This window comes from Prunus mume, linkage group LG8 (genome assembly GCF_029339155.1).
Source record: "Prunus mume cultivar Tortuosa linkage group LG8, ASM2933915v1, whole genome shotgun sequence".
Taxonomy (NCBI): Eukaryota; Viridiplantae; Streptophyta; class Magnoliopsida; order Rosales; family Rosaceae; genus Prunus; species Prunus mume.
In genome coordinates, this window is record NC_142705.1 from 11,565,441 (window position 1) to 11,587,059 (window position 21,619).

The 21,619-nt window shown below is 35.8% G+C and overlaps 1 protein-coding gene and 1 pseudogene across 2 annotated transcripts; one reads left to right on the top strand and one right to left on the bottom strand.

The window, feature by feature from the left end:
• Nucleotides 1-7,249: 7,249 nt before the first annotated feature.
• Nucleotides 7,250-10,419, bottom strand: LOC103339576 (uncharacterized). Its single transcript, XM_089042152.1, has 4 exons — nucleotides 9,880-10,419; nucleotides 9,337-9,636; nucleotides 8,237-8,790; nucleotides 7,250-7,989 (listed from the first exon to the last, which is right to left on the bottom strand). Exons 1-4 carry the CDS (start codon nucleotides 10,385-10,387, stop codon nucleotides 7,393-7,395), a joined length of 1,959 nt encoding a protein of 652 aa, XP_088898278.1. The 5' UTR covers nucleotides 10,388-10,419; the 3' UTR covers nucleotides 7,250-7,392.
• Nucleotides 10,420-16,418: 5,999 nt separating this feature from the next.
• On the top strand, nucleotides 16,419-19,542 carry LOC103339577 (cell division cycle 20.2, cofactor of APC complex-like; annotated as a pseudogene). The gene is made up of 5 exons (XR_514685.3): nucleotides 16,419-16,636; nucleotides 17,538-17,796; nucleotides 18,173-18,436; nucleotides 18,534-19,100; nucleotides 19,264-19,542. The product of XR_514685.3 is annotated as a cell division cycle 20.2, cofactor of APC complex-like (transcript).
• Nucleotides 19,543-21,619: the final 2,077 nt, after the last annotated feature.

Genomic DNA, 21,619 nt, shown 5'->3' on the forward strand with positions numbered 1-21,619 from the left:
CCCAACAATAAAAAATCACCCTTTCTTTAAAACCACAATACGAAATCAAATCCTTCATCCCTTCGTAAAAAAAATAAAATATATATATATATATTTTTTAAAAGTAAAAGAAGTAGAAAAGCTTTTATGGTGGTTCTATCCCTACCCTATTATCTATCCATCTCACCCCTAATCGCTAATCCCTCATCTCATTTGAGATTTTTTCTGAAACAGAGACGCTCCAGCTCTTTTATATCTCTCTCTTGACGGTGACAACGGCTTGATGTGCAACCATCTTCGATCTCATCTGATCCCAAGTATGATGTCTCATCTCATCACACACTACTACATTTTTTACTTTGCGCGACGCACGAACTTTCGTCGTGCAAAGTACCATTTCATTGCGCAAACATCAGAGCAACAAAAAAAATCGTCGCGCAAAGATCGTGAAGATAGACTTTTCGCGACAAAATTTTTCTAGTCGTCGCGCAAACTATTTACGGACGATGAAGACATTGGGCTCACAACAATATGCGCGACAAAAAACTTGCGTTGGTGAAAATTATGCGCGACGATTTAAAGGTGTTAGTGTCGTAAACTTCTGCGCGACGAAAGGTTTCGTCGCGCAATGCGGCTCACATGATTTTGCGCAAGCACTGCGACGGATGCTTTTTGTGTCGTAAATTTGGTGCGACGACAAGAACCCGTCGCGCGATTCGTCTCACAAGGTATTGCGCGACGAGATTTTGTCGTGCGCTTAACTTTCGCGAGACAATATTTTTGTCGAGCTAACTTTAATAAACCTTGCGCGATGAAATCTTTTTCGTCTCAAAATTTTAAATATTTTTTCGATTTAATTGTTTTTAATTATTTTTTTAATTTTGCGAAACAGTATCAGTTCAATTTATTTATTTTTATTGTGCAATTTTTTTCTTTATTTTATTGCAAGGAAAAAATGTAATGAAGATATAAATTTGGTTATAAAATAAATGTATAAAATACAATACAAATATTTAAAATGTAAAAGTAAAAACCTAGTTAAACAAGTTTCCAAAATCTATGTGATCTTCAGGCGTAATGCAGCACAGAAGGTGGGCATTGTGGCTAGGCAAAGGTCCGTGGCCATGCTCGGGTTGGATGGGCTCGAGGTAGACGAGGGAGGAAAAGGCGGTATGGGAACGCCGCCGGGCGAGGGACCGTAGAAAGCGGTCATCCTGGGCCATTTGGGTTTCAAGCATAGTCACCTTTTGCCGTCAAAGCAACGATCGCTTTGTTGTTGCTCGCGACGATGATCGGGTCTAGGTTCCATGCGAGCATTCCCATCCTCGACAATATGTCCGGCACCTCCAAGAGTCCGATCCAAGGTTTCCGTCAAGATCAAACCTTGCATCATGTGGAGGATCCTAATACTTTATATTTGTTATAACTTGTATTTATTTTACCCTTAATCAATTCAAATGTTTCTTTTGGTAAAATCAACTTGTATGTATAATATTTTTAAACTAAAAATCAACTTGATAAAAATCCATATTAATAGATTTTAAATTATTTGGTGAAATAACGATTATATTTATGTTCTTGTACTTTGTGCACACAAAATTGTCAATGAATGGGAGATATATTTGTATAAATGGTAATCAAAATAAAGATAAGATGTTATCTTGATTACTTAAAATTGAAATGTAACATAACTACAAATAAATAAAAAGTTGACATGTAAAAAATACTATTGTTTCACTAACTACTTTTTGAAGCTTTGGATGTTTCTAGTATTTTTCTCGATTTTGGACATACCTAGTATTCTTATGTTTTACTAAAAAGAATTTGTTTGTTCATTTATATAAATCATTGACATGCTAGTTATTGATGGAGTAATTGAGAAAAAAGTACAAGTGAGATTAGTGGAACAAAAATGGAACAATTTTTTTTAATGAATGTTATTACTATTTTAATTTTATTATATTTAAAGGTTTATGTTTATTGTAATTTTTCAATTTAATTATGTTTTAACTACAAGTTTTGTTTTTAATTTTTTTTTCCTTGCACTCATTCAGACTTTCTAACGAAAAATTATGGCCTACTATGTTCATATACTAAATATCAACCCAGCAGCTTATCCAAAATATTAATAAATAAAAAATTAATCAAGAATATTAATATAATACACATGCATGCTTTTTCTCTTTGACTTGTCGGCTATCTCAAGTTTTTTTGGTTTTGTTTTTCTCTTTCTTCCTTGACTGGTTGTACCGGTTGCTGGGCTTAAGTTGTTGTGGTTATTGACAGCCATAAGAGCAACTCCAGCGCCCAACCCAAACTGGATGAAAGTCTGCCAGGGAGAGCTCGAGATGGCTCCAGCGCAGGGCCCGTAGCTCGGTTTCATGGTGGGTCCCACCAACCCGAGGAAGCCAGGCAAGTCTTGCCCAAGGCTGAAGCTCGAGTCTGCAGTGATGTCGGCGTTGGCGGAGCAGCAGACGGTAACTCAATTTTAACGTTGGCGCGTGAATTACACGCGCCAAGCGGTAAAAATTAACTCGTGAGCGTTAGACGTCATCACGACAGCCTCCAACAGCGCTTGCCACGTGGCGCCCGAGGACTCCGGATGGCTTTTTCCAAAATCCGACGGTCTTCGCTTTTGGCTAAAAATTGCAAAAAATCGAAAAATCCAAATTTTTAAAAAATACCCAAAAATTCTGTCTTTTTTCTCTATAAATACCTAACCATTTTATTTACTTTCCACATTAAATCTTCATACAATTTCTTCTCCATTCAATATTTTTTACTCTCCACTCACATTATTCACTTTCCACACCAATTTTTCATACAAACTTTTCTCCTTCCAATATTTTTTTATCTCTACTCACATTTTTCACTTCCACACCAATTCTCCATACAAACTTTTCTCCTTCCAATATTTTTTACTCTCCACTCACATTTTTCTACTACTTTCCATTTGTATAAAAAAACGAATGGTCATCTTCTGTTGAAGTCGGAGGCTCGTGGTCAACGAATGAAGATATTGCGTTGTGTCAATCTTGGGTGAACGTTAGTCATGACCCTATCACGGGCAATGAGATGAAGTTTCATCACATGTGGAGCAAAATTCATGGAGAATTTTGTCAAAGATCGGGTTCTATTCGGACCGAAATGGCCTTGTCTAGTAGATGAAAACTTATGAATAAAGAGTTAGGGAAATGGAGAAATGCATTGACAAAAGCAAAGGCGAACATTCAAAGCGGTCAAAATTTGACCGATGAGGTAAACTATTTATAATTGCCATTTTAATCAATTCAATGTCACTTTTTTTTATTGCATATTCTATTTGTTTTTCTTGCATAATTTTGTTTTCTTGGTGCACCTTTAATTTGTCTATATTTTCTTGCATAATCAATTTTATTTTTGCATTTCAAAATAGTTTATATTTTCTTGCATATTAATTTTTGTTTCTTGCACTTCCAATTATTTATTTTTAATAGATGATACAAGCACAAATGTGGTTTGGTGCCATGGGACAAGGCAAAAAAAGTTTCGTGCATTTCCATTGTTGGGAAATTGTGAAGGATTGTTCGAGATTCAAAATTATTCCCACCGGTTCGCCGGTTGTGATGAATGAGACGCCACTCCACGATTCGACATCAATCGATTCTCCATTGGACTCCCCAATGGAAACGGAGTCACCATTTGTGCCACGTCCGCCGAGACCTATTGGGAGAAAGGCGGCAAAGGCCAAGAGAGGGGGCACTTCGACCAATGAATGTGTACAATTATTGGAGCAAATAGCTAAGAGCACCTCACTAAGAATGGAGAGAGACTTGAAAAGAGATGAAATTGACGTGGCACGAGAGAAAGCATTTGTTATTCAACAGCAAAAGGCACAAGAAAAAGACATAGAGGATAGAGAGATGAAAATTATGGCCATGGATACGAGCCATATGTCTCCCGAAACAAAGGCCTATTGGAAGTTACGACGAAGAGATGTGATGAGAAGAAAACTTTCCATGACGACGGACCTAGCAATACGAATTGGTTAAATGATGAAAATCATTAGGTTGTATTGAAACACCTTTGCCATATGTTGTATTGTTGTATTATCCTTTAATTTGTTGTATTGTTTCCTTTTTATTCAATAAAAAAAGCATTAAATAAAATGACTATATTAAAAACATTTGAGCTTCAAAACAAATATTAATTAAAAAAAACCTTCATTTATTGCAAACAACACACAAAACAAACCATACATAAAAGCATAATAATAATAAAAAGCATAATTCCAAAAAACACCACACACAAAATAAAGCATAATTAAAAACAAAGCATAATTCCAAACAAAGCACTAATCTTGACTTCATCCATTGTGATTGCCTTTCATCTCCCACAAGTACTCGACCAAGTCACCTTGACGTATCTCGTGAACATATGAAGATTGCATTTCTTGATACCGGTCAATCATAAGGTTGTTGAATTGACCATCCTGAAGTAACGGTTCGGGCTCCAGTGGTAGTCCATTTGGTCCAATCGGCCTTCATATATTCTTGTCAACGATGTGTTCATTGGATCGGGTTCAAACACCTCTGGAGCATCATAGTCATACTCATCCTCTACAATCATGTTGTGGAGGATGATGCAAGTTATCATAATACTCCGTAGCACCTCCTCATCTAGCATCCGAGCAACACCTGTAATAATTGCCCAACGAGCTTGCAAGATACCGAAGCACTTCTCCACGTCTTTCTTGTAACCTTCTTGAAAGGAAGCAAAGTTTCTTTCCTTCTCAGATTGGGGATTTGGAATTGTTTTCACGAATGTCGTCCACCTAGGATAAATTCCGTCGGCAAGGTAATACGCACAGAGTAAACGATATTGTTGATTTGAGTACGTGACAGGGAATGAACTCGCAATACCTCGTCGAACAGGGATTGATCAAGGACATTGAGGTCATTGAGATCCGAAACCCCGAAGAAGGCATGCCAAACCCAACATGAATGAAGCTACGGTCTCCAAAATTATACTTTTTGGCCCTTCCGATTCCCGTACTCTCCTTGCCAAGCGAGAGGAGTTCTTCCACCTTTGCAGTGCATGCAATCGATGCTTCCAATCATTCCTGGGAAACCTCGAGCCTCGCTTTTTGTAAAGCCGTTGCAGGTCTCTTGGCGTGGGTTTGCAAAGGTACTCCCTCATGTACAAATTTTCCACTGCATCACAGAATCTCACCAAGCACTCTAGGATAGTAGATTTTCCCATCCTTGCAATCTCATCCACCTGCTCTGCAGATGCCCCATAAGCAAGCATCCGCAAAGCAGCTGTAAGTTTTTGCTCCGGATAAAACCCAAAGCTCCAATAGCATCATACTTTTGAATGAAGTATGTGTCGTAATTACAAATATCATGCATGATTTTTTGGAACAAATGTAGCTGCATTCTATATCTTTCTCGAAACTTAGAAGCAGGATATAACGAATTTGGGATAAAATAATCCTCCATGAGATTCTTACCCTGAGACTCCCTACATCTGTCCACGTTCGGGGCACGACGACGATGGTGTTGCCTTGATTGATCCATCATACACACCGCTGCTGCAAGCATTTGCTCCTCTTCTTCATCGGCGTCCCGATCTTCTTGAGCACTTCTACGCCGGATTTCTTCCCTTTGTTTCTGTTGCCTCTCCAACACCCTCGACAAGTTTGACATTGAGAGTAGAATGTGCTTTCTAAAATCTAAGAAATGAAGGAATAGATAAGAGATGGTGTGAGAGGTATGAGTTGATGGTGTAGTTTTATAGAGGGATTTAAAAGATAGGGATGACACGTGGCACAATTTTAGAAGATGAAAATCTTATCTAAAATCTGATATTATAATTTTTTAAAATATCTGAAAATCTTATCTGACATGGGACACGTGGCACAATTTTAGAGGGTGAAAATCTTATCTGAAATCTGAGATTATAATTTTTTAAAATATCTGAAAATCTTATCTGACATTGGACACGTGGCACAATTTTAGAGGGTGAAAATTTTATCAAATCGAGATTATAATTTTTTTAAATATCTGAAAATCGTATCGACATGGGACACGTGGCACAATTTTAGAGGGTGAAAATCTTATCCGAAAATTTAATTACAAAAGATTATCAAAATTAATGGTTTAAAGTATAAAAAAAATAGGAAATAAAGTACAATGAATAGTAATTGTCATAGACTTTGCCCTCATGGGTAGAACCACAAATGCAAAGGCGATACTATTCACGTGAATAGTGGCAGCCCTTACTTGCCCTTGCCTTAGACTTAGCCCTTGTGGGTGGAGATGCTCTAAACAAGGGCAGAATCATGAATTTTTCAACGGATGGACTAACTAAAGTTATTACCTTAAAATTTAATGATTATTTTTTTTTTGTACTTACAATTTCTATACTCTTTCTAGAAATAAAAGTAAACATTAAATCACATAAACCGAGCTAGTTCATAGCTCCATAAACTAATTTTCAATAAGTTTGGACATAAACCAAATAGGTTTAACACCATAGTGGATTCACTAATCCAAACCATATATGTTTTAGATAATTATTCAAAGATCATCTCTACAAAAAAAAAAAAAAAAATCACTTAAATCTGATATCGTTTGACCACTCTGTTATTGAAATTTTAATACTTTCTTGAAACACTGTGTTCATTGATTTTGTAGGATATAATTGTATGTCGAAACGTTTTTTGATTTGTCTAATTTTTTGCAAGAATGATCTATGATTGTAAACTTAAAAAAATAGATGGTTTGGATCTTTGGAAAAAAAAATCGTAGGGTACTCAAAAGGGTGTCCCTCAAAAAAATTTGTTGGATTGAAATATGGGGAATGATTACCAATTTTGAGGTGGGGCCCACTTACTTTTTATTCCCTGATAAGTAAGTAAAACGCAGCGAAAACAAAGAATTGAACTAACTCTTTCTCCCTATTCTCATTACTGATAAGTAAACATATTTTATATATGTAGTGAGCAATATTTGATATCAATCCCAATATCACCTTCCTTTTTTTGTTCTTTCTTTTTTTTCTTTAGCATCACATACCTTGCTTAATCAATTAGTAACAAAGTAACACGTATACCAGCCCACAGTCATAAAGTTTTAAAAAGAAAAAGTAATAAAGCAAAAGTAGAATTACAATTTAAAAGAAGCAATCAAATAAATTAAACTTGTGAATTATAAGGATCATGCATGAATCACGTTTTGGTACGGCTTGAGAAATTATAAATAAAAGCATGACACAAACACACTGTCTAGCATACACACTTTTATTTCAAGGATGTTAAATTCTTCTGGAAAATACATAAAAGGAGGGGGGAAACACCGACAGAGGAGGAAGAACAGGGAACCTTCTAACTGAGAGCTACAGCTGCATTCTTATTCTAACGTACGTCCTCTTTCAACACCTAAGTTTCTTTTTAATGTCTTTCAAACCTTTGAAAAATACTTCATAAAAACGATTATGGTTGAGCCCAAACATAGAGAAAGGAAGAATGGCAACAACAACGTAAATGAGGGAAATAGTCCATATCTTTTGATGATGAATCAAGAGCACAATAGTAGCAGCGAAGGTGAGCATGGACACTAGCAGCGAGCAGAAGAGAAGGAGGAACCCTAAATTCAGCTTGAAGGGAAGAGAATGGTGAAAGTTTTTGTACTCAAATGGAGACCTCGTGATATTGAGAAACGTACCCAAAGAAGTCAATGAGAAGACAAGCGAGACAGTGTTCGAAATGGTGAATGCTTTGAAGAAAGGAGAGTGCCGGAGATTAGGAAGCCCGTTCTGATTAGTACCCCCGGGAACCGTGTACACAGCTGCATAGGCCACGGTGGCCACCAAAGCCGCCACGACCGAGCCTGACTGAGCAGTTTCTTTCATCCATACTTTTGCTGACTGAAGAAGCTTTTCATGCTGGCTAGAAAATAGCTCATCCGCTGTCACACCCTTCTTGTTGCAGTGCATGGTGTAATTAACTGGGATTATCTTTCGCACACGCTGCCCACAAATGGAAAAAACATTGTTACCATTTCGTACTACTATAAGGTTTTCACACACACACTATGATGTCATGGGGGTTTGAACACTTGAAACCACTGATCTGCAAATCAATGCTCTTTTTCATCAGGATAAGGGAATTACCATTTAAATTCTGTATTTTAAATGCATGCAATTCTTCTTGGCTTAAATTGACTTAAATATAGGGTAATTAAAATTAGGGTTAAGGCTTATATATATCACTCACCGCCATCCAATGCAATTCTTCTTGCAACTGAAATGCAGGACCATATGTACCCTCAGCGTCCACAGAGTAATAGCTCATGTCTGTGTAATAGCTCATATCTGCAGCGTGGTGCAATATGGTGTTCCCATCGTTATCAATCACGTCAGCCAGCCTTGAGGTTATGAATTTGTTCTTCTTTGCAATCTTAAAGATGGCCAACCGACGATACTTAACGGCCATGTGCAAAATGTTTTGTTGATGTTCTTGCGCCTCAACTGCTTGAGGATGAAACTTCAAAATCTTTTCCACAATTTGTGATATTCCAGTTCTAGTTGCTATAAACAATGGAATATACTCATAAGTAGATTTGGTTTCAGCATCTTCTTTTTTCTGTGGACTATTTGGTTTTGACACCAGAAAAAATGTATTGACTACTTCATCTGCTTCAATTTCCCCCCATGAATAGTCCTTCAGGACGAGCAAATCAGTGAGTTCCAATAGTACGTTTTGATTTTGCATTTCCTCGCCCATAATACAGATTGGTGCCCATCGTATAGTAGTCCTTCCGATCTTTCCTATTCATGAGAGAGATACTGAATTAATATGAAGATAAGAAAGAAAAAAAAAGTAAATACAAATCAAGTGTCTAAAATTTTATGGTCCTTCTTAAGCTTGGGTAAGGCCTAATTACTTTTACATGGCTGTTAGTTTGGTTTTATTTATTTATTTATTTTTTAAATTCTCTAACTCTTATATATATATATATATATATATAGTTATAGTTATAGTTATTCTCTAGGCAGATGTCCGCACGTGTGGACGCCATTGTAAACAATAAAGAAAGCATGGAGGAATAGTAAAAAATACATGGCGTCCTCACTGTAATAATGTCCGGACATTATTACCATCCATATGCCATTGTAAACAGGGAAGAAAGTATAGAGAGATAGTAGAAAATACATGAAATTCATACGGTAATAAATAAATATATCTTTGTAGTAAGTACGTAATTATTAATTAAATTGTAAACATATATACATTGGTAGGTATATTGATATACTAACTTAATTATGGTCATATATAATTTACTATATTGGAATACATATCTATGAATAAATTACTTGTCGACCCGTTCTCCAAGCCATCGTTTGAAAAAGTAGATTGGGAAGGATGATTAGATCCGCTCTCCAAGTCATCGTTTTGATTTGATGGGTCCCGATCAATGTTATCATCATTACGATGGCCTGAATGTATAATAAGGGGAGAGTAGATGGTACATATATGCTTAATCCATTTGCATTCGCGAAATTTGGGTTTGAAGGCAGATGGCATTTGGGCTAGCAATTGAAGACTTGTGAGTCCATTCTTTTCCTTTCTATTCGCAAGAGTTGGGTAATCCTTTACTAACCAAAGAGCGGTCTCTGCATTGAAGGAAAATCATGGATGCGTGTTAATCGTAATATATAATAAAGTCAAATATAATAGCTAGACTTATGTTATTCTATCATTTGGATATCCGCATGTTATTACTGTGCATATGCCATTATAAACAAAGAGAGACATGCAGCATAAAATACGTAGCGTCCGCACGGCAATAACGTCCTAACGTCTGCATATATATTGTCAAGTTGGTTTTTGAGAGAAAGATAGGGAGAAAGAGAGACCAAAATGTTGGCCAAGTACTGCGATATGAAGAATGGATACTAGATCATTTCTTTGGAAGTGCTGCTCTATATCGTCGCCTACTTGGGTAGCCAAATATTGAACCAAGTTTGTGTGACCAAAAGCAGCAGCCCTGTAGAGTGGGGTTTCTCCTAGGTGGTTCTTAATATCCACCAAACCACCATAATACTCCACCAACAGCTTTGCTGCGTCCAAATTTCCAGACGCAGCTACCTCATGAAGCGGGGTGTTGCCGCGGTTGTTCTCCACTGCCAACGCATCCCTGTCATCTATCAGTGAAATCAAAAACTCAAGCACGTCTTTGCGTCCAGCCAAGCCTGCTACGTGAAGTACAGTGTCGTTCTTCGTTGTCATTTGCCCAAGTACTTCAAACTCACGACCCTTGTAGAATCGTTTTAGGCTTTCCCACTGGCCGTTCATGGCCAATTCATATTGCTCTCTCGAGCGACTAAGTGCTTCTCCTGTTGAAACCTCGTCCATCAACTCCATCTCCAAATTTTTCCACTCAACTCAATTGATAATAGCCGCCCGCGCCTCTCCCAGTCTATATATTTGCTTCTTTTTCTCTTTTTAGCATCACGTCACATATATACCTTGCTTAATTAATAAGTAACAAAAGTAACACGTATACTAACTTAAAACATTTTAAAAAGAAAAAGTAATAAAGCAAAAGTACAATAACAAGTACTAAAACCGCATCAAATAAATTAAACTTGCTGTTAAAGGGATCAGCCAATACATGAATCACGTTTTGTTACGACTTAGGCATAAGAATTAGATACAGAGGGGAGCTTCTATTACCTTTTTTTTTCTCTTCTATTATTATTATTATTATTATTATTATTTTGAATTTAGTACAAGCAATAGTTTAAATTCACATATACAACTAAAATGTCATGGGGGTTCAAATCTGAGACTTCTGATATGCAAATCAATGTGATTTTTCATTGGGTTAGACCTCATTGGCTTCTATAACGCAAATCATGTCATCTCCTACAGAAGAAATTATAGAATACTCTATAATCTGCCACATCATATTTTTCTTAATTACTCATTATTTTGCTGGAAAAGTAAAAAGAATATAACCAAGAAAAACAGCAGAATAGACCGCGAGCCCACCAAGCTTAGATCCAAACCGTTAAACCCACATCAGGGAAATAGTTCTGCTTTACAGTTATAAAATTTTAAAAAGAAAAAGTAATATCTGTACATTCATAGATCTGGGAACTTCATGAAGTCAGAAGATCACAATTTCTGTTTGACCTGGATGATTTCAAGAATTGATTACATGATTTCAATTATTCTCTTTCATGGGTGATTTTTTCTTCTTCCTCTTGTCATGGGTGATTGCCCCTTCTCCTCTCTCTTTCATACTGAGAATGATTTGGCTACAACGTCTCGCACTTCTATTGGCCTCTTCTTCTACCTTTGTTCAATTTTTATTTTATTTTGGAAAAAAATTGAGGAGAAAGCCATGTAATTAATCTGATAACAAAACTCCCTGTAATAATTTGCCCTCTTTTGTAATTTGCCTGCATCAGGAGAGAGAATGAGAATATTCATTGTTGAAATGGATCTTAATGCGAAACAAGAGGAAGAAAAGCAAGAGAGAAAGAAGAAGAAAAGAAGAGATAGAAGGAAAGGAAATAAAAAGAAAAAGAGAGAGAGAGAAGACTCAGGGGTTATTTTGTCTGGAAATTTGCGGTTGCAGTAATTTTCAAAAGAAGCCAAATATAACGGATGATAAAGTTGAATTTTACAAGAAATGGAACATATGACAACTTGTAAGTAATTAGATTTATGCTAATGTTATTTATGCTTCTTCGTACTAAACGATAACATTGGTGCTCAAACAACACAATGGGTTCTTCAAATCCAGCTTGAGTTTGTAACTTTAGTTTGTAACATTGGTGCATTACATTTTCCTTTCGTTTGTAACTTTAATTAACCTTTTTTGTTGTAACTTTAATTCATTTTACTTTGCATTTTCCTTTTGGTTTATAACAGATTTGAAGAACTAATGCTTGGAACTTTGGAATTGTAACAATTTTCTTGGTTGTGAATGCTTGAGAAGTTGAAGAGATTGTGAATTTATATATGTTTGAGAAATTGAGGTTGTGTATTTATTTATTTAGGTTGTGAATTTTATTGTGTTGATCTTGTATGCAGCTTTATAAAATTTCAGAACCGCACCACCTAGGAAGAAAGAAGGAAAAAAAGTCAACGTCAAATCATCCAAGCGGTCGATCCGTAGACAGTTCCATAGATCTGTGAGTTGTAGTATCAGATGTGGTGGTTCCTATGGAATTTTAGCTTTTCTAGCTGTCTATTTTTTCCTTTCTTGCTTCTGAAACTTCAATTTTCATTAAAATCTTGTACGGGAAGAATTATGTTCTTTGATATTCTTCTATCATTGCATAAATACCAAGAATTGACAGTCTTTGATTTGGTGAATTTGGTTATATATTAATGTAAGATGAAAAAAGCTTTGATTTGTTTGTGTTTTTATAATGCAATTTTAATTTTGTGTCGCACAAAATGTGTGAGATGGCAGCAACATCTATCTTCTTTATTGGAATCACATGTTCCCTTGGTCATAAATGTTAGATTTCTATAATATTCATGATCTTTCACACAACTTGAAATACATATAAGACATATATGGCATCATCTTCTTTGAGTACACGATCTCAGAACTCATTCAATTGCAGCAGCAGCAACACGAGCAAAAGGAACGAACGACTCTACTCTCTCTCATAAACTACTTTAACTCTCTTTTTATGATGAGATTAAGGTCAGAGAATGTGTCTGATGAGAGTAGGGTCTTAAGCTTATATAGGATTAGGTCAAGTTGTCTCTACTACTCATCACCAAGGGTCCACTTGACTAACACTCTAAGCCCATCAAACAACGGTCCATGTACAAAAGAAAATAAATAGGACCCCTTTAATTGGCTTCAAAACTTTCCTTATTTCACAAGGTATGGGGCCTCAAGGTATAACCCAATTTAAACTCTTATCAAACCTCATATAACTTAGTATATAGTGCACCAATCTAAATAGGAATATAACATTCTCTCATTAGATCAAGCACTAGAGCACTAAGCTTTTGTATTGCAAAAGTTTGATAATATTTATTGGCCATGAGTTTAAAACAATTAAGTCCTTCCCTTCAAGCTACAGTGAAAAGCGATTAGACAAAAATGAACTATAAACAAGCACTGCTCTTCTTTATTAAAAACGGGTCATCTATAATCACATAATGCAATCTCAAAATACATGAAGCACCACCTACAAAAGCGAACCTTAACATGTACTGACCCATAATGTGAATCTTTATACTTTTCAGTACATGTATCCCTTTACGACTTAGTAAGAGTCAATCCGCAATGTTATTAAAACAATAGTATTTCAAAAGAGACCATAAACTCACATACATAAACAAAATGCATAATAAGTTTAAATAGCTAAATAATCAAAATGGTAGAAAACATTCAATAATTAACACTGTCAAGCAAATTAACATCCTTAAATACAAATCCCTCAATCCAGAAAACAGAAAAAATTAGACATACTAGAAAACTATCAAAATGGGAACAAGACTCCCACTAGATTGCAGCATCAAAGCTAGGAAATAATCTCATGTTCTCAACATGTCTCAGAAAACCTTCTGAAGGTAAAAACTTTGTAAACGAATATGCAATCATATCTTGAGTTCTAATATGATCAAACCTGACTAGTTGTCTGCCACCTTCTCCCTCACTATCAAATACGTTTTGTCAATGTGCTAAAGTCTAAACGACATCTTGTTGTTCATGCAGTGAAAAACAGTCGCAATGTTGTCATTGTATATATGCACTGGCCTTGAAATCTATTCCACCACCTTAATGTTTTTGATAAAATTCCTTAGCCATACTACATGAGTATTGGCTTCATAGAAAGTTATGTATTCTAAGAACATAGTTGAACTCAAAACACCAGTTTGTTTAGCACTTTTCCAAGCTATAGCTGCTCGTGCCATCTTGAAAAGAAAACATGAAGTATAGATGTAATCATCATCTACTTTTCCAAGATTCGCATTAGCATAACCAACAAACTCTAATTTCTTTGTGTGTTTGTAAATCAGCATGTAAACCTTTGTTCTATCTAGGTACCTCAGAATCTTCTCTCTAGCTATCTTATGTTGCATTCCCATATTTGACTGATCATATCTCCCCATCTTACTAATGCACAAGCCTAGGTTTGGCCTTGTACAAAGTGTTGCATTCCTAAATTTCATTCAATTCTATCTCAGTCAACCTAATTTTTCACACCAACTCAAAATTTTATAAGTTCCCTCTCAATGAAGCTATCTTTCTCTATCTTCTCCTCACTTTCAAACCCTCTATCTTCATCTCTATCATATCTCTAAAAAAATTTCTTGATCCCATCGATTCTGACTCAAAACGATGAAGACCCATCCAAAACCAAAACTCATAAACTCTACCCCTTATTCCAAGCTCTCGAACTCTACCCCTAATCCTAACTTGGTTGAACTCCATAACCTAGCTACCTGAGCTTCCTCTCACACCTCATAGCTATTAATGAAGAGGATCGAGCAAGCTTTGTTAATGCTTTCAAGATCAATGTGAAAGCTTCTCAGTCGAACTGTTAAGAACCCATGGATAGAACTTGCTTATAAAAACTGGCTTGTAAGGGAATGGTGCCCAGTGGTTGCCCTTTCGTTCCTTTGAGGTTGCTTCACTTAACTACTAGTATTCAATGACTCGATATCATCTTAAGAAGTTGCGTGGTGAAACTAGGCTCTGATACCAACTGTTAAGAAGAACCCATGAGTAGAACTTGCTCCTAAAAATTGACTTGTAAGGGAAGGGTGCCTATGAACTCTGAAACCATTCTATGATATGCTATTTTTCCAATGTGGGATTTTGAGTCCTAACACGAACCCACATAAGCAATCTCGAAACTTCTAGTGAACCTTCGTGCGCAGTTGTCGCAGACCATGTTCTCAAGTAAACTTGTCGATCCGTTCTGAGTTTTCTATTTTGTTTGGGTTTTATTTCATCTGAATTTAGTTTTGGCAATTTCAAGAAGAGCGACAATGACACCGTGTTCGGTGATGGTTGGGAGTTAGATCGTCGTTGTAGGAGCACGATGCTAGTGACTTTGGCATGGGTTCCACCTCCCATATCTTCTGCTCCATCATTTACTAACTATGTTCCTACCTCAGCCCCATCTTTCCTTTCTTCTCCCTTTTCCTTTTCTCCCTCCCACACTGCTCCTTAAATCTCCACCCTTTTACCCATCATACTAACTTAGGACAACTACCTCTTAGTAAATAACTTTTCCTCCCACTACCAAAAAAAAAAAAAAAGTGGCAACAGTTACCATTATTAGTCACCCCCACATTAGTCACCAAATAATAGTAACTGTTGCCACTTTTTTTTGTAGTGTCCCCATCCTTCAAACTTATGATATGCTTGGCATTATTGATGGTTCTGATCCATGCCTTTCACAATATATCTCTAACCCTAACAATCCCCACAACCCTCTTCTCAACCCTTCTTCTCATCACTGGCTAAAAAAGGATTGAACTTGCAAGATTTGGATTAACTCCTCCCTCTCTAAATCCATCTTCCCCTACACTCCTCCCTCTTTTCATGTCCCTTTTGTTTTGTTTTTGTTTTTGTAATTTTTTTTAAAAAAACAAGTGGTTGTAACATGTATTGCATGTGAATTTTGAAATTTTTTTTGGTGGAATTAAATTTTTTTTTTTTGGTTCCAAGGAACTAAAAGTTTGGGTTATTAAATTTTTGAACAGTTTATAAAAGATAAATTAAAATTTGCACAAAAAATATTTATATTACTATGCACAGTAATTCAAGTACCATCCTGATAAATCACATATTACTATATCTAAAATACATAATACTTTTGAGGTGTCTCTAATAGTATGGGCACCTGCAAAACATTTTTTTTATATATTTTTTTACTTAATTTAATTTAAACATATTTTTATTGTACCAATTTATGTTTATTTAATAAAATATCTTCTTTATTCACCAAGTGGAATATATGGGGTTTTGAATGTGCCAACCTTTCTACCTTTATATAGATAGATAAATACAGAAAAATCAAAACAATTTTGTATTACAATTTTTACATGTATGTACTTTATCATATGGGACATAAAATGGGGAAAAAAAAAGTGAAATATATATATATATATTGTTAGTTATATTAATACCCTTCAAGTTTTTGGCTTTTTCACAAAATCTTATGAGATTTTTGAAATTACACAAACACCTTTTGAGATTTCAAATTATTTTCACAAAAGCCTTTGAAGTTTTCACAAAACCTCTTTTTGTTATCTGTTGGTCCAAAACTTGATGATTTCATTTAAAAAGACGTGTACAAATGACAAAATCGACCATGGTAAAAATAAAATGGAAGGGTGAAGTTGGAAAGTAAATAATTTTTGTTTAAGAAGCTGTTGCCAGCTGGTGTCCGTACGCGGGTTTTTGGTGGAACCCGATCGATCGATGCGAATTTAAATACAAGTCGGTAGTTGAAATGAAAAGCCCATCTCTGTTTTGATTTCTTCAATTTGGCGCCTTAGCTTCGTCGTTTTCACGCACAGTGAGATACAGGGAAAAATGAGTTCGAGTTCATCGAGCAACATCTTCAGGAACCCTCTTGGATAACAAAATTCCTTATGAGAAAGCCTAATTGGGAGAATGTAAGTGAATCTTTTCTGGGTTCTTTTGCCTTGTTTTGAATTTCAATTTTCCTTGTCTTTTTGGGTTATCTGTCAATTTGCAATTTTAGGGTTTTAATTTGTAAGATTTTAGAGCATTGGGTTGATAATTGAGTCAACAGAGCCGCAATTTCATTTATTATTTCGCTGGGTCTGCTGCTTTTCACAAAAATCAAATGCTAATTATGATACTAAAGTTCATAGCATCAAGGGGAGATCCTTATTCTCATTCAACCTGAGATTTTTTTGTACTAAAGTTCTGGCCTTTGGAGAAACATTGATAATCTGCAGAGATGAAACTGTGAATTGACAAGTAACCCTTTACCCATTTAATAAAAGTAGTGTGTGCAAGAAACTTTACCCATTCAACACTTCCTGAATTTTTGTGTGTGGAACTATGCTTTTTGGGACATATGAAACATAAATTCATAAGACAGGGATAGTATTTTACGCAAGAAACTTTGCATGTTGGGTTTTTTATGTTGCTGATATTTAACTCTCCCCTGCCTTTCTAGATTGATTGAAATTGTATAAGTAGCAGTTCTGTAAATGGATAGGTTTCCATTCAATTATTAAATGATGCTAATATTTAAATGGGATTCTTCTTGTGCCTTAGAGCATCCACAATGGTTGCTCAACGGTTCATTTCTTGTGCCTTAGGTTATGTGAACACGATTTTTTGTTTTCAAACTTACTCAGTTAATCTAGTTGTCCAATCCAGTGTAGGAGTTAAAAATCCAATATGGTCTGTTTAAGGATAAAATAGGTATGAGAGATTCACTTTTCTGTCATTTTCTTTGAAACCAAACAGAGGGGTATTAACGTGTCTGGTTTTTGGTTTGCTTCTGACTAATAAATATGTTTGTTATTTACTGTTGGATAGGTTTATACCCAATCGGGCGGCAATGGACCTTGATTACATGCATTACATGGTCACAGGAAGGAGAAAAGGAATCGAGAACCCATGGGCTGCAAGCCCTACATATCAGAAGCTACTGACTGAGACCTTCAACATGAACCGAGCACGGATCTTCACATTCAAGAACAAACCGCCAACCCCAGTTGAAGCCATTCCAAGGAGATTGCTCTCACCCCCTCTTCATAAGGCCAAATCTACCAAGCCCTGTCGAAGAATTCCTAAGGTATAATTGCACTAATATCATCATACTTGAATTTGGATTGTGGACACTTGAATTCCTTGTGAGAATGTGAAGGTGACCGTGTCTCACATTGGAAAGTTAGAAAACCTTGCAAGGGCTTATAAGGAGTTGGGCTGCTTTGCCATTGCCAATTGGTTTTGGGGTGCAACCTCAACTTCCTTCTCTCCTAAGGTATAGGTAATGCTAGATTTAAGGGAATGTAAATCTGCCTGTTTAGTGCCTGAAACGATGATAATATGTAGTGTGTGTAGTGATCATCGTATAAGGGAATATAATTTTTCTTAGGATTGTGACTGTAATGATGATCATATTGATTTTTGTGTGTGGCTGTTCTAATTCTTTCAATTTGATTTTGCAGGATCCAGAGAGAACATTGGATGCTTCCGGTATTGTAGATAATTTCTACTTGAATTTACTAGACTGGAGCAGCAGCAACATTCTTGCAATTGCTCTTGGAAACTCAGTGTACCTGTGGAATCCTTCTCGCCGTTCCATCGTAGAACTTGTCACAATTGATGATGAAGATGGTCCCATTACAAGCATCAGCTGGGTTCTTGATGGGCAGCGTATTGCCGTTGGCTTGAACAATTCCTGGGTCCAGTTATGGGATTCTGTTAGATTGGTAAGAACATTATTGTTGCTTATAATTGTTGGTTGCTTTCCTTATAAAATGAAACCTTGGTTCTAATACTGATCAACTGCTGATTTTGTTACTGCAGAAAGGAACATTGAGAGGTGGGCACCATGGAAGAGTAGGTTCACTGGCCTGGAACAAACACATTCTTACTACAGGAGGAATGGATGGTAGAATTATCAACAATGCTGTAAGAGTGAGATCCCACATTGTTGGAACCTACAAGGGTCATGGGCCCGAGGACGTCTGTGGATTAAAATGGTCACCCTCAGACCAGCATTTAGCCAGTGGAGGAAACGATCGTGTTCTCTTCATATGGGACAGGTCAACAGCCTCCTCCAGTTCACCAAGAGAGTGGCTTCAAAGGCTTGAAGACCACACTGCAGCAGTCAAGTCCATTTCAAGAGAATTTTTTGGCCTCTGGTGGTGAACTTGACCTGTGCATTAAGTTCTGGAACACACAAACAGGCTTGTGCTTGAGCTCGGTTGACACTGGCTCGCAGGTGTGTGGTTTTTTGTGGAACAATTATGAGCGTGAATTGCTTAGTTGTCATGGTTTTAGCAAGAATGAGCTTATCCTTTGGAAGTACCGTCAATGGTGAGGACGACAGAGCTAACTGGCCATACCTCCAGAGTTCTCTTCATGACTCAGGTACTAATTTGGACTTTAAATTGCACTTTGGCGAATTCAATTCTGTTTGTGTATTTGATTTCATGTATGGTTTTCATTTGGAATAAATTTTCATGGCAACTTCATATGGTAGTTACAGTTACACATTCTAATTGTTTGTAACCGCTGCTGTTTATGTTTTCAGACCCCAGATGGATGCACTGTGGCCACTGCAGCCGCGGATGAAACGGTTCAAGCTTGGAATGTGTTTGGGATTCCGGGAGTTTCAGAACCCGTACGAAAAGAAAATCTGCTGCCATCTGCTCATTCATACTCCATTCGTTGAAGATCATGTAAATGCTGGAGAGAAGTTTGTCTGTTTTGTCTCGAATGCCCAACCAAACAGATAAGTGTATATGGTGTAAATTATTGTTTACAAGAAAAATAAAAATAAAAATAAATAAATAAATAACAGGTAAGTGTATATGGTTACACGAATAGAGAAAAAGAAAAACGCAGTTTTGATTAGTGATTTGCATGCAGTCGCTCGGTTCAGTATATCTGAATAGACAATATAACTGTATTATCGTGTCATATTGAAGCGACAATTCTGAGTGCGTTGAGAATATTAATGAGTACACTTACACAATACAATCTCTCTTCAGAATATACATTTTTTCTATGGTATGAATGAACACTTACTAAGTACGTATACAAACACTGACAAATGATCAATCAAAGTGTATTAGACCAAACAGACGGTGTATTAAGGACACTGCTTTCCTCTTTCTCGGGAGAGAGGCATTCTTACTTCCTGTAAATAACAGCTTCACATATATGCAAAAATAATTCATTAAAAACACAAATTGAAAAATCTATACACACACACGTCAAACTGTGATTCGTAGGAAAATAGGAGTTCTTACTTTCAAATATACACACACATCAAATTGTGATTCGTAAGGAAATAGAAGTTTTTACTTTCAAAGAAAAATGCAATTATGTTCGGTGTATCAAACCTTTAAAATAATACTAAATGACAAATGACTAATCAACGAGTCATAATGACGTAACAAATGTGATATTTTAAAGAGTTCGTACTATAATGAAACCCTAGAGCCATGCCATGTTGCTTTCTCTCTCTAAAACCCACCTAGACTAGGTCGAGAACCAGCCAAACTCAATCAATAGAATTACATATTGGATATTAAGCCTCATGCACTGCACTATAATTTCACTATCAAAATGGCGTGGACATGCCAAATGAAGAACAACAACTTTATATGTTTTGGCCATTTGTATCCTATCCAGAGCAATGATCGGCTTTTCATATGAACATGTAAGAACACGTTTATCTTTAAAAATATAAAGTTGGGATAATGATATATGTGAAATCATAAACATAACGGACCCATAAATAATCCCTATGGTCTTGTTAGTACGATCGGATAGTCACAAGATAAGGCACAATTCAGATTGAAAGATGAATATAATATTCAAATCTAATCCAAACAAGGGCATGGATTGATGATTGTGGACCCACAAAATCCTATCAAAAGGATCCTCATAATACGACAATTAAATCTCATACGCAAAGTTTGACTCGAGGTTGAGGCTAGTCTAAAAGTTATCGATATGGACGTCTTCTACTATTATTAAAATAATAGATATCTTGCTTTATATTTCCCTTTTCTTTTTAATATCGCCCTAATAAGTGAATTTAGAACCAATTAAAAATATGTAATAAACTTAGTGGAAATAGAGATAATAGGGTGTAATGGGGTGTTTTCTTACACATAAATTCGAATCTCCTTTTTATAATTTAGAATATCGCATTGTTAAAACAAAAACAAAAGTGTGAAGAAATTAGCACTACATGACAATTTAAAATTCTTCCAAATTAAGTTATTCTTATTCATTACTAATTGCTAATTAATCATGCATCCATGTTATGAGTTAGTGTCAACTAATACCAATTTTAACCCTCTCAAACATTGTGTTGGTTTTTTTTTCTTTTTGTATACAAGCGATATTGAGAAAAGGGGGAATCGAATCTAAAATCTCTATTGTAGAAGTAAATACTCTTAATCACTTCAAGTGCAAACCATCAAGTTGGATTTGAATGATGTATTGTGTTACATATGACAAATACCATAACCATGAGGATAAGATAAATTCATGCAAAGTGGTAACCCCACTTTTCCCCAATTACTCTCTCATCCTTGATGTGGTATGCTCCACAACTTATATATTCTTGAAATTGTTAATAATACACATTACGATTAATAAACACTAGCCCCCAATTGGTTTTGTTTTTAAAATTTTTATTTTAGAATTAAGAAAATCTAAAATGGTAGTTATGTTCCATACAAGTAGGGATCTATTATCTAATTTTGTTCTTAATTTTAATTTTTCAATAAGAAAATTTTAAATTGACCTTATTATTCTCATTTAATTAATAATTTTAATTTTTAATGTTTGCATTAACCAAAAACATTTTTTGACATTTTGAATATTTCACCTGTCTTTTGCTTTATATATATAGATATATCTTGCTCAGA

Bases quoted from the DNA above. Each gene is read 5' to 3' on its own strand.
- LOC103339576 (XM_089042152.1), bottom strand. From the start codon at position 10,387: ATGGAGTTGATGGACGAGGTTTCAACAGGAGAAGCACTTAGTCGCTCG. The intron at 9,637-9,879 runs GTCTCTCTTTCT...CCTTCAATGCAG, and splicing joins AGTACTTGGCCAACATTTTG to AGACCGCTCTTTGGTTAGTA. The intron at 7,990-8,236 runs GTGAGTGATATA...ATTTGTGGGCAG, and splicing joins AAGAATTGCATTGGATGGCG to CGTGTGCGAAAGATAATCCC.